Source organism: Amblyomma americanum, chromosome 5 (assembly GCF_052857255.1).
Source record: "Amblyomma americanum isolate KBUSLIRL-KWMA chromosome 5, ASM5285725v1, whole genome shotgun sequence".
NCBI lineage: Eukaryota > Metazoa > Arthropoda > Arachnida > Ixodida > Ixodidae > Amblyomma > Amblyomma americanum.
Genome location: NC_135501.1, coordinates 182,399,276 through 182,414,426, shown reverse-complemented (window position 1 = coordinate 182,414,426; position 15,151 = coordinate 182,399,276). Strand labels below are relative to the sequence as shown.

At 45.8% G+C, this 15,151-nt stretch overlaps 1 protein-coding gene and 1 pseudogene across 2 annotated transcripts; one reads left to right on the top strand and one right to left on the bottom strand.

The window, feature by feature from the left end:
- Positions 1–3,942: 3,942 nt before the first annotated feature.
- On the top strand, positions 3,943–6,707 carry LOC144133117 (ubiquitin-conjugating enzyme E2-17 kDa pseudogene; annotated as a pseudogene). Its single transcript, XR_013314992.1, has one exon. The product of XR_013314992.1 is annotated as a ubiquitin-conjugating enzyme E2-17 kDa pseudogene (transcript).
- A 6,033-nt stretch (positions 6,708–12,740) lies between these two features.
- LOC144133116 (KIF-binding protein) lies at positions 12,741–15,135 on the bottom strand. The gene has a single exon (XM_077665976.1). It carries the CDS (start codon positions 14,899–14,901, stop codon positions 13,141–13,143), a length of 1,761 nt encoding a protein of 586 aa, XP_077522102.1. The 5' UTR covers positions 14,902–15,135; the 3' UTR covers positions 12,741–13,140.
- Positions 15,136–15,151: the final 16 nt, after the last annotated feature.

Below are 15,151 nucleotides of genomic sequence, written 5' to 3'. Positions count from 1 at the left end.
ATGGAGTCCCAACAGGCCCCGGTGAAATGGGCGCGAGGCGGGGCGTCGTCATGCGGTGTGCCGGAGGAGGGATGCCGACAATGTAACAGAGCCACTCTGTGGGTCCCAAACTCTCTCTATTCCACCAAATAAAAGTTTTTCATCACTACCACCGGATCAGTAGCCGAGTGCTCTAATCACAGAGCCATAGCGGCGGGTTTTTTAGACTGCGAGGCCGAGTAAATGACATCCTTAATTCTTGTACGAACCGATCGAGTGGCTCATCCACAGTTGTTCATTTTATCTGAGACACAGTGACATATCCCGAACACATATTTTGACGGTTAATTCTGACTAAGTTGATTATAACCGCGGCCGTTATTAGTGGGTTGTGTTTTCAGAATATGCTATATATAGTCAATTGCTTGGTTGGGTTAACAAATTATTAAGCGAAGCAAATTCGTTGAAAACTTGAGCAATAATTGTAATGACAGATATGCATTTAGCTTCGAAGCCTCCTACACCACAGCTCTGCCCACCTACTCGCGCGGGGAGAAAAACAGAAAAAAGGCAATAAGGCATGCAATAAAGTGAGGATCTGATTCTACCTTTTAATTGGCTTGGCTTCGGCATGAATCTCGCAGTTTTGTCAAGGATGGTCGGTAACAGGACGCCGCATAACGATACATAGAAAACGATGCGAATCTGATTGAAGTAGGACGATAGAACTGTGGATAGTATTTGACAGGGACCACCGGAACAGGGGGGGGGGGGACGGTCGCCTCCCCCCCCCCCCTTTCGTCTCCAATTAACTGCTTGCACTTGGATCAGATTTCTGACAACTGAAACAGTTAAGTTCTAGGACTCTTTTAATGCAATCACAGTGGGGCTGAGCTACTTGGCTTCGCAGCCAGTTGTAAAGCATTTCGTAGATGAGTAACCTAAACCAGTCATATGCCCCAACAGAAGTCGACTGTCTGACCCTTGTGCATGATCATGATTAGCAGAATTTAAACAAACTATGCACAAACTTTTTAAATGCTATTGATAACTCTACGTGCGTAAATCTTCCCACCTATAAAACTTCCCATTTCAATTCGCTTTATATTGCCGTGAATATTTGCACCGCTTGTTCGTTCGCACTCAAAACTGCACGCACTCGGCTTTATCATTTTGTTTTGTAATGTTAGATGCAACCAGACTTATCTCCATTGATCGTGGCCACGTGCAAATGCTTTCACATTTTTCCAGATTGTAGTAGTTGCTGTTGGTTCTTTATCCCCAAGGTTCCTTGCCAGCTTTAAATTGAGCGCGGGCGAGAACCGCAACCTGACAGTTTGCATCAACCTTTGAACATTGAAAAATAAGAAAACATAAAAAATTCATTATGTAAATGAGCATTAAATAAATAAATAGCAAAATAAACTCGAAGTCTTGCCTCCCCCCCCTTCCCACTAAAAAAAAAAAAAAAGTTCCGGAGCCCCTGGTATTTGAGACTACCGGGCTCAAAAGTCAGCGAGTGGACTGGTGCCGCCATCTGTCGGGGAAGTGATGCGCACAAAGCCGCTGCTGGTTTTTGTAGAGGTTAATTTGTTTCGCGGGAAACGCGCCCTTTTTGATTTCAGATGCAGGAACAAGTGCAAACACCTAGTGCGTCATTGAACAAACTACATCGCAAAATCAATATTTTGCGTGAAATTAGAGTGAAAAAAATAGAAAGGAGAGGTATAGAAAAACATACTTGTCGCACGCGCTTCCAACGAGCAGCTGCCTTGCAAAGCGTCATCCCCGAAGAAGGGACCGATCGAGTTGGTCTCGAAAGGCGGGTCTTAATATAAAATATCGGTTGGTGTGAGTATTTCTCGACATTTATTTCAGATCCAACCAGAGGGTCTTCCGTCGAAAATGTTCTCATTCAAAGCATTTTTCATTTCATACCCGTGCACATGTGTGTGTGCCCAGGTTAAGAGCCCCAGGCGGTCTCTAATAACCCGGAGCCCTCCACTACGTCAACCTTTAGAGCCTGTATGTCGTTTCGATGTTCGGAAGGTTAAACCCACAATTTACACTTTGCCTTTGATTGTTTGTTCTATTTCTTCTGTTGTTGTGGTCCTCTCACCCGACGAAACGGAATAATAAACTACAATGACGAATATTATAGAGCTCGAGTACGCCAGACTGAAATGAAACAGCAAAAAAAAAGAGAATTATTAAGAAATAACGTTGTCCTCGAAAATGCATTCTAGCGGCTGCAAGGGGCGTTATTGTCCGAGACATGAGCAAGGAGTACAAACAAAGGAAACGATAAGGAGGTTCTTATCGGTCGAGCTATACCGATTAAGAGTTCGCGAGGCCCGTTAACTACGGGAATCCGTACATCGGTAGAGCCTTTTGTGTTCTGGGGACGCCAGAGCAGACAGCAGACTGGGCAGGAGGGGCTCTCACATTTTATTGGCACTTGGTGCAGCTAGCACGCACACGTTCCTCGCAGTGTCCTATCAAACGCCAACACCAGCGTTGCACCAAACGCCAGCCATACCCAGAAAGTTCTACCCAGAAAAGCGCATTTTTCAACGGGAAAGTCTTTATGGCCAAATTTGTTTCATATATCTCAAGATTCCACTATAATAATGAATTGCAGTGTAACATCTCCAGAGCTCCTCTCAGCATGGCTTGCATTTTTTTTTTTGCGATTAACGCTTCTCCTGTCGTCAAAAACGTTCACCGTTAGTTTTTTTTTTTTTTGTGGTAGTCTTTTAATTACATGACGCGAGCGATGAACAAACTTTAATAGAAAGATGTTTCTAGGCGTCTGAATTAAATGGACCATTCCCTTCAATATTGCAGTACTTTAAAATATTCCTCAGTTGACTAAAATTAAAACTGATGTCGAAGAATCCTGTACTTCCTTGTATCGAACACAGTTCAACGATAATGCGCGGATGCAACAGACATAAACTTAATACTTCCTACCTGCAGGTAAAGAATGCTGGTTTGATCAGTCTTATATGCAGTTATACAAGCCCTGGAAACTATATTTACTGTACTGACTCCCTGCGAAAAACAAACCTTGATCTAGAAAAAATAGGCTAAAACGCGTCCAGTCGGTTCCTTGTGAATTATGCAACTGGTCCCCACCGCTTTTTTTTTTTTTTTGGGGGGGGGGGGTCTAAAAATTAACAAATGCATCCATTCAGCAAATCTCCGGAAGCCGGAATGAAAAGTACGCGCAGCGTCTTGTACATATTTCCTGCCCATTAATAATTTAAGCAAAGTGTTCCGACCAGCCTTTAACGAGGTATAATTAATTTGATTATTCATGGCTATAATTTCATAATGCAATTTAACGCTACATAACATAGTTAGGAAATGTTATTGTTGCCTCGCAAAACTACTCCAGTATGCACGTTAGTCTTGCCTGATCAGAGTTAGAACCGGCAAAACAGCTAGGTATACGGCCAATATTTGTCAAAAGCATCGCAGCATTCTGTTTTTCTATTCTTTTCACGCTCTCTTTCTACTCGTGAAAGAATGTTTTGTGATTGTCAGAGAGCTGTTTTAAATTCACATTTCACGTCTCAGTTTTATGTGTTGTCAAAACCTACTCACGTTTAAAAACAAATTGCCTGCATCCACAAAACGTTTGCATCGCACATCGAGCACGAGTTGTTTCGGTTTCGTTTTGGCCTGGGAGTGAAAAACCGGAACAAAGGTTGCCGACCTTCGCTCGCCGCCATTTATGTCAGTGCTAGAAAAGCAAAACGGAAGAACGAAGAGCACCACGTAGCTATCCGGCAAAAAGGGCCCACTTAGCGCCACAGTTTATTTGCAAAGCACAAAGCGTGGATTATAAAGGAGAAAATAAAAAGGAAGAAAGATGAAAGGGTTGCGAAACGTTGACGACAGCGGTCAGGTTACAACAGCGGCCGGTGACGACGAATGCGGTGACGTCATCCACAGGACGGGGGTCAGCGATCGCGGCGCCGTGCGGTGTCGGCGAAGCGACGCAGGTATTTCTGTGTGGCGAGTGCTAAGACTTTTTCGTCCGGTGTGCAGTGCGTGGTGTTGGGGGGGATTTCTCGCCGCGAGTGGAGAAAAGAAAAGCGCGAAAGAAAAGGTGCCCGCGCCGCTATCTTTGGCGATTCGTCGCGCCCAAGCGCCCGTCCTCGGTGTGGTAGTACTCGCCAGTGGACAGCACCCTTCAGTTCAGCGGACCCCGGCTGCCCCCCGCCCGCACAGCGCCGCCAATAGCCAGCGAACCGCAGCGGAGCAAGATCAGAGCTCGCTCAACGCAGCACCAGCAGCAATGGCCCTCAAAAGAATAAAAAAGGAATTGGAAGACCTGAAGCGCGACCCACCGGCCCAGTGCTCGGCCGGCCCTGTGAACGACGACCTATTCCACTGGCAGGCAACGATCATGGGTCCGCCCGATAGCCCGTATCAGGGCGGCGTGTTCTTCCTGACCATCCACTTCCCGACGGACTACCCGTTCAAGCCGCCCAAGGTAGCGTTCACGACGCGCATCTACCACCCGAACATCAACAGCAACGGAAGCATCTGCCTCGACATCCTGCGTTCGCAGTGGTCGCCAGCGCTGACCATCTCCAAAGTGCTGCTCTCCATCTGCTCGCTACTCTGCGATCCGAATCCGGACGACCCCCTCGTGCCCGAGATAGCCCGCTTCTACAAGACGGACCGCGAGAAATACAACGAACTGGCTCGGGAGTGGACACGGAAATATGCCATGTGACCCGCCGACGCTACTACAACTACTGCTTGCCCGCTCAGAGAGACTTGTACAAAACCCCGAGGGCGACGCAGCGAGGAAGGAGCGCTTTGTTGGGAAAGCTGTCGAAAATGCCGGGGGGGTCGAAACGAAAGCAGAGCAGTGGTTTTAAAGGAATGAGAGCGGTGAGGCAGGGGGTGGGAGGGCCTGGAGAAAAACACACACACAAAGGGAGACGCCACTGGAACGCTGCAGGCGAGTCCACTGACTGCTGCTGATGCCGACGCTGTTAGGCCTAACTCAAATTTAGCACTCCCCGTGCTCGTAATATTTCTTTGCTCTTTCCCTCACTCTTCTTGTTCGGGTCGTCACACACTCTGAAAGGCGTCACCTTGGCGAAAAAGTAAAAGCCTCCCGCCCTCCTCTTGAACCTCGCGAGTAGAAGAAATCCCCCCAGCCTTTTGTCTTTTTTCCCAGAGTCCCATTTTGTTATTGTCTTTCCGATCATCGAGCGAACGCGATCAAGCTCTCGCCTCAGCTCGGGAGCTGCGTAGTGCGCAACCGAGGTTGTAGTTGTCTCGTGTGCGTTGTAATTTTTTTTTTCTCTTGGCGCACCGAAGTCTTTGCGGTGGTTGCAAGTGGTCATCTCGTGGGTCGCCTTTCAGTTTTTTTTTTTCTTTGCATCCCCAGAGAGCGGGTTTTGGTTTAGTCATGTGCCTACGTTTCCTTCACACTTCAAACGTGTCACCCGAATGTGAAATTCAAGTTGCGCGGCACGAGTCGACATGTTCGCGTTCCCTCCCGCGTCTGAGCTCGCGAAAGGTACAGAAATTTCGTCGTAGTAGTTTGAAACCGTGAGTAAAATTCCGAGTGTGTGCGCTCGTGAAAATCTTATTCCTTATCGCTTGCTATCCGGTTTATGGCTTAACGGGTTTGCCAGCTCCAAGCGCCACTTCACAACCGCTGCTGCGTTTAAAAAAGCCTGTTGCAGATCACTTGCCTATTGTGTGTGCAGAGGCACCTTATATGCGTCTTTGAGGCATTCCCCATTGAGTGAAAAATTTTGAGGCAGGACGATGCAGTGAGACTAGTTATCCCTGCGGTTGGATCCACATTTTCTGATGTTTTTTTTTTCTCTCTGAAATTCTTGTCTTCGGTTTACTGTTCAGTCATCATCAAGAGTGACACTGGTTTTTCTGAATTGTGTGAACTTGCAAACCGATTGGATAAGAACTGAGGCTGTTTTCATGGCTGTTGACTGCGACGATGCCCTCCAAGCCCTAAACTACAGTTGGACATGCTTCTCCTCGAAACCCAGTGTTTTCTTCCTAGGAACCTGTGATGCCTTTTTTTTTTTTCCCCACCTTCTGTTCAAATGTAAAACAGCAGTCGGACATGCTTACTTGTGAAACTCAGTGTTATCTTCTTAGGAACCTCGGCTGTACTTCTTATTTTGTTTGGTTCTTCAAAGACATTGTTTATTCACTTTAGGACACATTTTTCTTTTTGCCATTTTTATGTGTGCATTATTCATGTGGCTCCTCCCCCACCCCCTTTCACCCTCAGGCCCTTCTCCCGGCCTTTATCAAATCCTTGTTCTAAATTGAGAGAACAACTGTGAAGCCCAAATCTGACATCTTAACGCCTTTTTTTTCTCTGGCGAGTGTTCTGCAGCAGTGGTTGACACCCTGTGAAAAGAAAGTGTGTGTTGGGTCGAAATGGTTGTCGCTCCCTGTGGCTTCTCGCCTCTTTCACCGCATCTCCTCCGCCGCTTGTCGGATGTGTATAACTTCTTCGAGACCTCTCGAGTCTCTCCCTCATTCCCCTTTCCGAACCCCGACTGTCCCGTATAAACCTTTTCTCCGCGACAACAGCCTCATCGTCGATTTGGCCATGCTTGTTTAACTTCTGTTCGGCCGCTGGAAAAAAGAAAATGGTTCTGAAAACTGTTCTTTTCCTTTTTTAAGTAATTGCTGGATTAAAGTATTTTGTGTGTGAGGTGCGGGAAGGTGTCGGAGTGCGTGGTATCGTCAACAGGTGGGGTTGGGTGTGGAGAAAACAAAGACCAATGGCTTCACGGCTACTGCTGCTGCTGCTGCTGTTTGGACTGTTTTGGGCCACCAATGTGAAATAAGATCACCTGGGATACTTGCAGTTTGAAGTGACAGTTCCCTGCTAGCCTAACTGACTGACAGTTATTGTAGTCCGTGGTAGAGAGGCTGGTCAGATGGTTCTTGATAACCACAAAGTGAACAGGGAAGGGGAAACCTTGGGGTGCTTGCCATAACTGGCCAATATTGTGCTTGGCCGTTATCGTAAACGTTCCAGTTGGCCTTAAACGGCATACTGCGTAAAATGCGGTGTAAAACGTGATCTTGTGCCTGCTTCTACGAGATACCAAAAGTTGATAGTTATTTGAGTAGTGTGCCCAATATAAACAGTCTAACAAGTACACACAGGGCGTAAGTGGTATTATTATATCAGAGAGAATGTAATGCTTAACAGACCTGGGACTGAAGGCAGGCAAGTGACATCTGCCATGCATCTGTTGTCTGCTCTGCCTTATTTTCACGATTTGTAGACTCCACAAACAACGTGGCAGCGGAGAGAGTTTTTGCAAGCGAGCTTTTGGGGCAGTTGCTTCTCCATGTGCAGTGGTGCACATTTTGGCTTTTCCTGCAGTACTTGTGCCCTCAAGGCTAATTAAATTAAGAGAATAAATTATAAACCTAATTTTATAACAAAGGAGGTGTCGTTTCACGGGAATGACCATCTCTCCAAGCCATCATGCGGCTGCCATGACACATCGATCTTCATAGCTGTTGTGGCGGAGATTTACTGGTCCATTTAGAGATGGTACTTGCACCTTGTTCCTAAACGAAAATGGGAATTTATGTTCACACGTGCTGAATTTATTTTTGAGTTTAACTTTGCTGTGGGTCTGGCATTGTAGCTGCAATTTTGATAGGGAACCCGTTTAAACATTTTTGGTGCATTTAGTAGACTGTGTTTATAGGAAGTTGCATTGCTAAGCATACCTTGCTCCCTACTTGCATAGGGCTAGAAGAACTATTAAGGCATGTATATTAATTTAGCTCTCTCAACCTCGTGCTGCAAAGGTGTCACTGAGCTGTGACGGCCAGTCAGTTGTTGCTGAGCCGCTGACGTATGCCATTTTTCTTTTAATTACCCAATTAATAACCTCAATTGTAATATTCAGGAGGAGAGAATCTCTCTCTACCTTTGAACCTGCGGGACAGACTAGTGACATCAGCAGGGCAGTTAATTTTTGTTAAACGTACAAAACGAGCCTTGCAATTGCATCATGACTACAAACAACTAGATTTTTTTAAAAAGACCCTTGATATATGATCTCTCATGATACCAGCTATACAACGTTTTCTTATTTTTAGCATAGATGAACCATTCCCTATTCTTTTCTGACTGGTTGCAATCTGGCCTCTGGTCATAAACGTGGCACTGTCCACTGTGTTTCTTGCAGGATTTGAGTTTTTCATCTTGCTGGCATCAACACTGTGAATGAAGCGGAACTTGAATGCCAGTGGCCTGAAGGTACCTTGCACAATGGGCTGCAAACATTAAGTGCTCTTTTATCTGTGACTCATTGTTGAAGCAGCTTTCAAGCCTTTATCTTATCTGGAAGGGCCAGGCAGTCCAAGTTACTTGGAATGCTTGCACAGAGGAAACTATTGGCTGGCAGACTAAAGAGGGAGGTGAACAGATTGTTGCTCAGTGTGCGGGCAGACTACAGTTACTGACGGTGCTGACAGTGTTGCAAGCAACAACATCTTTTCAGTTTGTCTGCTTTAAAACAAATGGGCACTTCCTTGTGCCGATAACTGCTTGCAAGGAATATGCTGCCAGGATGGCGAGTATCGCTTGGGATCGAGGTGTGGTCTGTTGAATACTGGCTGTGTAGTCGCACACTGCAAAGTAACGCTTCTTTTTTGCAGAGTTTGGGAAGAGACCAGCAATACGTTTAGGCACATATTTGTTTGCCTAAACATCTTGTTCATCTCTTCCTTGCCTGTATAAAAGATATTACTATGCTGGGGTGTCATTATTGTGATACCTATTTATAAAAGCCTGAGACTTCTTGGCAGCTATGCTTGTTGAGAAATGGAAAAATGCTGTTCAGAGAGCGACCATAATTTGTGGATGTTTTAGCTGAAGTTTAGAAGAGGAGGTATGCACGAGCATGGCATGTAATGCACAGGACATAACCGGTGGTCACTTTTTCAGGTTCAGGTTTATTCGATAAATTGCTCAAGAAAGGACAGCGCAGTAGAATGTTCCAAAGTTAAACAGTTCCGGGGACCTTGCATTTAAAAAGTAAAGAAGAATTTATCTGCAGGATGGATCAAGGAACGTTCTGGATGTCTGTTGAGGGAAAATGTAATTGAGGGACAGCTGATATCCAGGCGGAGTGATAAGCAAGAGAAATTTTCTGTGGCATCCTGTCTCAAAGTGGATAATTGAAGGCCTTTTCAAGCATCCTATGTTCCATTGTGGAATGGCTGCTGCTGCTGCTAACAATGATGAGCGGTGTTTAGTGTCTATGGCCTCTCTCCCTCTTGGCATAACTCGCATGCTGAAAGATTTAAGGATTAGCAGTACACATGGAAAACCACTCGTTTTTTCAGCGCTGGAAAACTGACCAGTGATGGCATTTTCTCCCATGTGTGGTATGAAAAGTGGTGTAGCATTGCAAAGGACTAGGAAAAGGTAGGAAAGCGCTGTGAGAAGTTTCTGGTATTCTTTTTGGCAACATACCGTCAGTATTGCCATCATCGGGTCCATTGCAGGAAAAGTTTCCTTCTCTGTGGTCTCTCGTTACACCTTTCTTGGGCCACTAGCAAGCACTCTGGTTGAAGGGAATTTCATAACCTGCCACCCACTTTAAACAGACATTCACACTAAGGAGCCTGTGATCCAGTGCATGTGGCCAGGTGCGAAACTCAGCTGCTTCACATAAAAGTAATGAAACATTTGGACTGATCGTCGCATGGCTAGTAGCTGCTCCAGTACATAATGTAGTGCTTCAGAGAGCTGCACTGAAAGTGATATGATGATAGGAATGTAACTTTAATTAATGTAACTGATAGGACAGTTTCTGACAACAATATATAGAAGGTAAGTGCAATGCAGGTTAAAGACATGATAATAGTTAAAAAAGCTATATAAGGTATATAAAGAAGATAGCTTAATTACAGTCTGGGGTGCTTCCTGAAATGAGTCTGTGCAATTTTGCTTTGGCTACGGGAAGACTAATCTCAAAAGCAGGGATTTTTGGTTGGTGAGCTTGAACAGTCTGAGCTTTGTGACACTGCAGTGCCTGCTGCATTTACATAACTTCTTCGTTATGGTGGCAGCTTTTCTGAAACGGCTCTTTGCATGAAATGAAAGATGCACTGCCACCCACATATTCTAGCCAGACAAATAGGATGGGTTTGTAGTTGCTATATACTTCAAAAACGTGTTCCAGTTAGTGAATATTTAGTTGTTTTGGGAAGAAGATGAACATATAGCTGACGCATATACAGAACTTTTAGCAGGGATTTCAAGCAATGTCAGCAAGGTAAAAAAATGTGCTTGAAGGATGTTGAAGAGAAGTGTGTGGATGATTGCGGAATGACATCCATTTTCTGTTTACCTGTTTTCGAAGAGTGACCAGATTAAGGCAGGTGTCTGATACAACAGGAGCTGCTTGTTCTAGAAGGCAGCACACATTCAGCAAGGAATGTCTCTAGGGTACTTTGTGTCTACGTTCTAGTTGTTGCTTGAAGAGGTTTCAGAAATGATGAAGGCATGACTGTACTGACATGTCACAAGAACTGTCTTGCAACAAGAGGTAACTACAACTTGCTACTTGAGGCATTTTTCCATAAAGATGTTGGAGGAATTTTACAGTCTTAAACGCAGATGTCTGTTGTGGTAAGGGAATAGCCTGCAAAGACAGTTAGTGGCCTGATCGAGGCAAGAAGCGCAGTTGTACACAGGAATACATCTACTTAGGGCAGGTAGCGACAGCTGATCCGGAGTATGTGAGGGAAGCGACCAGAAGAATAAGAATAGGGTGGAGCACATGTGGCAGGATTTCTGAGATCGTGACTGACAGTTTAACAATATCCCTCAGGGGAAAAGTATACAACAGCTGTATCTGACTGGTACTTGTCTTTGGGGTAGAAATGTGGAGGCTAACAAAAAGGGTTCAAGTTAAGGACAACACAGCGATCTATGGGAAGAAAAATGATAGGTGTAACGTTAAGAGACCGGAAGCGGGCAGAGTGGGTGAGGGAACAAATGCGTGTTAATGACATCCTAGTCGAAATCAATAGGAAGAAATGGGCTTGGGCAGGGCATGTAATGCGAAGGCAAGATAACCGCTGGTCCTTAAGGGTAACGGAGTGGATTCCAAGAGAAGGCAAGTGTAGCAGGGGGTGCTAGAAGGTTAGGTGGCTGGATGAGATTAAGAAGTTTGCAGGCATAGGGTGGGCGCAGCTGGCAAAGGACAGGGTTAATGGGAGAAGCCTTTGCCCTGCAGTGGGTGTAGTCAGGATGATGATGATGATGAGCAAATGGTTGATGTAAAATTGGGCTGCTATTAACAAGCAACACCGCTGGGCTGGGCCCACTGTTTCTTTTTAAATAAATGCAGTGCAGATCTGGGAAGTGTTCCCATTCCCAGATCATGCGCTTAGAAAGAAATCGTCATCAACTGATATAGTAAAGGCAGTGACATAGCAAAATGTTTTTCTTGTTCGAGAGCTTTACTGTAGACGGGTACCCTGACAGACTAGAAGCTGGCTGTAGCCCTTTTGCGAATCAGCTCTGCTTGTTAAACCAAGCCTATGCCTGCTATCGCAACTGAATGACCAAGCTGCTGCTTATGGTGCACATAGGAATTAGCACTGCTCCTATTAACATCAAGACTAAGTTCGCCGTCGAAAGAGTGAGTATAATCCTGCGAAAACGAATAACAAAAAGTCAGCCATCATTTAAAGGAAAAAGATAATTATTAAGGAGCAGGGCCAGTGAGCAATGCAAAAACCTCAAAATTTATAAGCATTCTGCTCTGTGCTTCCAGGCATTACTTTGCTAATAGCAAGCAGGTCAGCTATGCTACCTTTGTGCTAAACCATGCAAAGCCAGGTTGCTGGGCCTTGCTCAGGGATGCACAGATGATGAAATAATAGTAATGCCAAACATATTGACCTCTTCATATTAACAGTGCAATTTGTGCAGATTAGATAATGATGTCCAAAGCAGAGTCACAGCAGTATAGAACACATAACAGTGGAAGTGAGCGAAGCATTAGAATCAAACTCGGAGAGTCTCAGTTTTATTTTAAAATGTTTCTTGGAATGCCTATCCCCTCCTAACTTGCAATTTCATCATGATTATTTGCCTTTATTATAACCATGTACATTTGCTCTCTGGCTTTGAGTACACAAATAGTGCACAAAAAATGCAGCCTTTTCCCTGCAAAATTCAAATCAGACATCGCTTCAGCCTGTTTCTTTGATCTTCTCTCAACATATTAGCTTTTTCTCCATATTTAGAACTATTGGTTTTGTTAAATCTTTACCACTAAAGGTTTTCATCAATGCAGGCTCCCCAACCACTTCTTGATTCTATATTTTGCACTAGTCTTAGACCTACTGAACTTGCGTGGTGCAGTAAAACTTGTGGCAATTTGTTTTCAGCTTTTCATTAATTTGCCCCTCCGATTTCTGCCAATATTCAGTGGACACAATGCCATTTATGAATTATTTGTTAGATTTACATTGCTGCTAATTTTTGTAAACCTTTCTGTTTCTCCTGCATTTTAATCTCAACAGTAGTATATTGTATTAAAAAGTCTAAGACTAAATAGAACAAAGCAGTTTTTTATGTAAATGGAAGACCTGTTAAATAAATGCTTCTCACGTACCTGACACAATGCTTGAGTAGCACCAACTGTGAACGAAAAGCGTGATGAGATCAAGGTGAAATAAAACTGAAACAACGTATGTGCGGTGAGATCAAATTGCACAATATTTAATTCAAGAAAAACGCAGGTCACAAAGACAAACTATTGAGAAATACAACAGTGCTGAGCAAAACAGTGGAAAAATTCATTTATGTTTCATAACAATGAGCACCTCACACACATGCACAAAAAGAACACACACAGATCAGTTCAGGCAACACAGCCATACAATCAGTCACTGCTGTGGAGGACACAGGCTCTTATGGGAGTTCATGGCTTCCAAAATGAACTGTCCTAGCACAGTACATATATATCATTGGGAATCACTGAGGCCTCTAGCAAGAAAACTTGCATGAACATGAACTTCACGAAAGCTTACAGGAGTAAGCAAACTTTCAAAGACATCTCAAACGAACTTAACATCGCTAAACAATAAATAGGGTCAGTACAAGGTCGTGCTCATCATCTGTTGAAGCTTCTCCGGGATGAGTTTCAAGAGCTCTGCCATAATCTCGAGCTCTTCCTTCACTAGGGATTCGTGCTGTGGAACTCTCTCGCAGTAGTCCTGCACAAACTCGTAGTGCTCCTTTGTCTTTTCGAAGTTTTCAAACTGCTCCCGAGGCTCCTGTGCCACAATGCTTGAGTACAGCCGCCCAATGTAGAAGTGGGCTACCAGGACAGGACGTGCCAGGTCTCCCGGAAGTGTCTCTGGGTATTTGCTATCCACATCTTTGGTTGTCTCAAGGAAGGACATGAAGTGTCGGATGCCCTTGTCGATAATGGAGTTGACTTTCTTGACGGCTGGCGACTGTGGCTTAATCGCTGGAGGTAATACAGCCAGTTTCAAACTCATCAACTCACTGTAGACCTCCCCGAGCTCGAACATGACTTGGCGGCAGACACCGAGGTAGTATTGCGGGTTGACTTCCTTTAAGACCTCTTCCAGCATGTCAATGCGCCTCTTGTGCATCTTACTTTTCCTGTCAGGTGCAGGTTCGAAGTGCGTGAGCTCCCTGTACAGCTTGCTCATCTCCTGGGTGATCTCGATGTAGTCGGTCGCATGGTCTTTGAGGGTGTAGTACTGCTTAGCGTCTTCCAGCCACTTCTGAGACTTGAGAAACACTGGCCGCGCACCGTCGAAATCTGTGAAGAGCTTGTCAGTAATGCTCTCTTCGATCTGACTAACCTCCGGCGATTTGATCAACACGTGAGGCTTGATATTTGCGCTCAAATCACTGTGGTCCCCATTCGGCGTCTTGGAATCGGTCATCTGTTCCCTCGACGCTACCAACAGGAACAGACCGTATTTGGCCCAACAGCGGGCCACATCTGCCGACCTGTGCCTCAGTTTCTCCTCTTCGTCTTCTTTCTCCTCGGGGGTCAGTTTTTCGGCGTCCAACTTTTTCTCGTACTCGCTCAGAATGTGTGTCGAACACGCCAAGAGGTGCCTCCCGGCTTCGAAGTCTCCCCTGGCAATGAAAAATTGAGACAGCGTGGCGGCGTTTATCGCCCAGTCGATGCTGTCAAACTCCTCTAGAGTCAATTCCTTTTTCAGCGTACTGTGGCAGTACATTGCAGCTTTGGCATTTTCGCCCAGGCTTTCGTACACCTGTGCCAGGTAGTACAGCGTGTGCGCGTGCGCCAGCTCGAAGTTGGGGTTACTCCCGGACTCAACTCCTTTCTCGGCATCGTCAGGTGAGAAGTGATCCTTCAGATTGGCAGTCCGAGCACTCTGCTCGGGCGAAGCGCTCACCTTGACGTATATGGCCTCGGCTTGCTTCAAGTACTCTAGCGCCTTCGTCGCGTCTCCTCTCCTGCTGACGTGTACAATGCCCAGCTGATTTAGCGCGTTCACGGCGATCAAGCGACATTCCGACTCCTCGTACTTGTCCTCGCCGATGATCCTGAGGCATTCCTCGAAGTACTCCTGACCGAGTGATACTTCCTCCGTGTCCGTGGCGATCAAACCGAGCTCGTACTTCGCAACGGCGCGGATCAGGTCCTTGGGTTGTGCGTCGTACTCCACTCTAGCCAGGTCTTCCAGCAGCTCTTTGAGGATGCGTCTCGCTTCATACTTGGACTTGTACGGTTCCTTAGGTGGGTCGGAGGCGCTTTCGACGTCAACCAGCTTTCGGACGCGGTCGTATTGCGCCCGATACTCGGATAACTTGACAGTCCACGCCGCAGCATCGGAGACCGCCATGACGGTGGTTTGGATTTCAGCCAGCTACTACAACAGCGGCGACGTCTATACCGCCTTGCACGTGTTTTGTGCTTGTCTCCATGGCGACCGCGGAAGTTGCGGCATGGTTGCGGCGTCGACGCGTGACTTCGTTTCCGAATGGTTCCGAATGCGTGTGTTTCGCGTGGTTGTTGACACATTTGAGCTCCCTCTCCGCACGTGTCGGAAGCGCGACGTTCGCTGATCAATCCCGTCGACATGCCGATGTAAG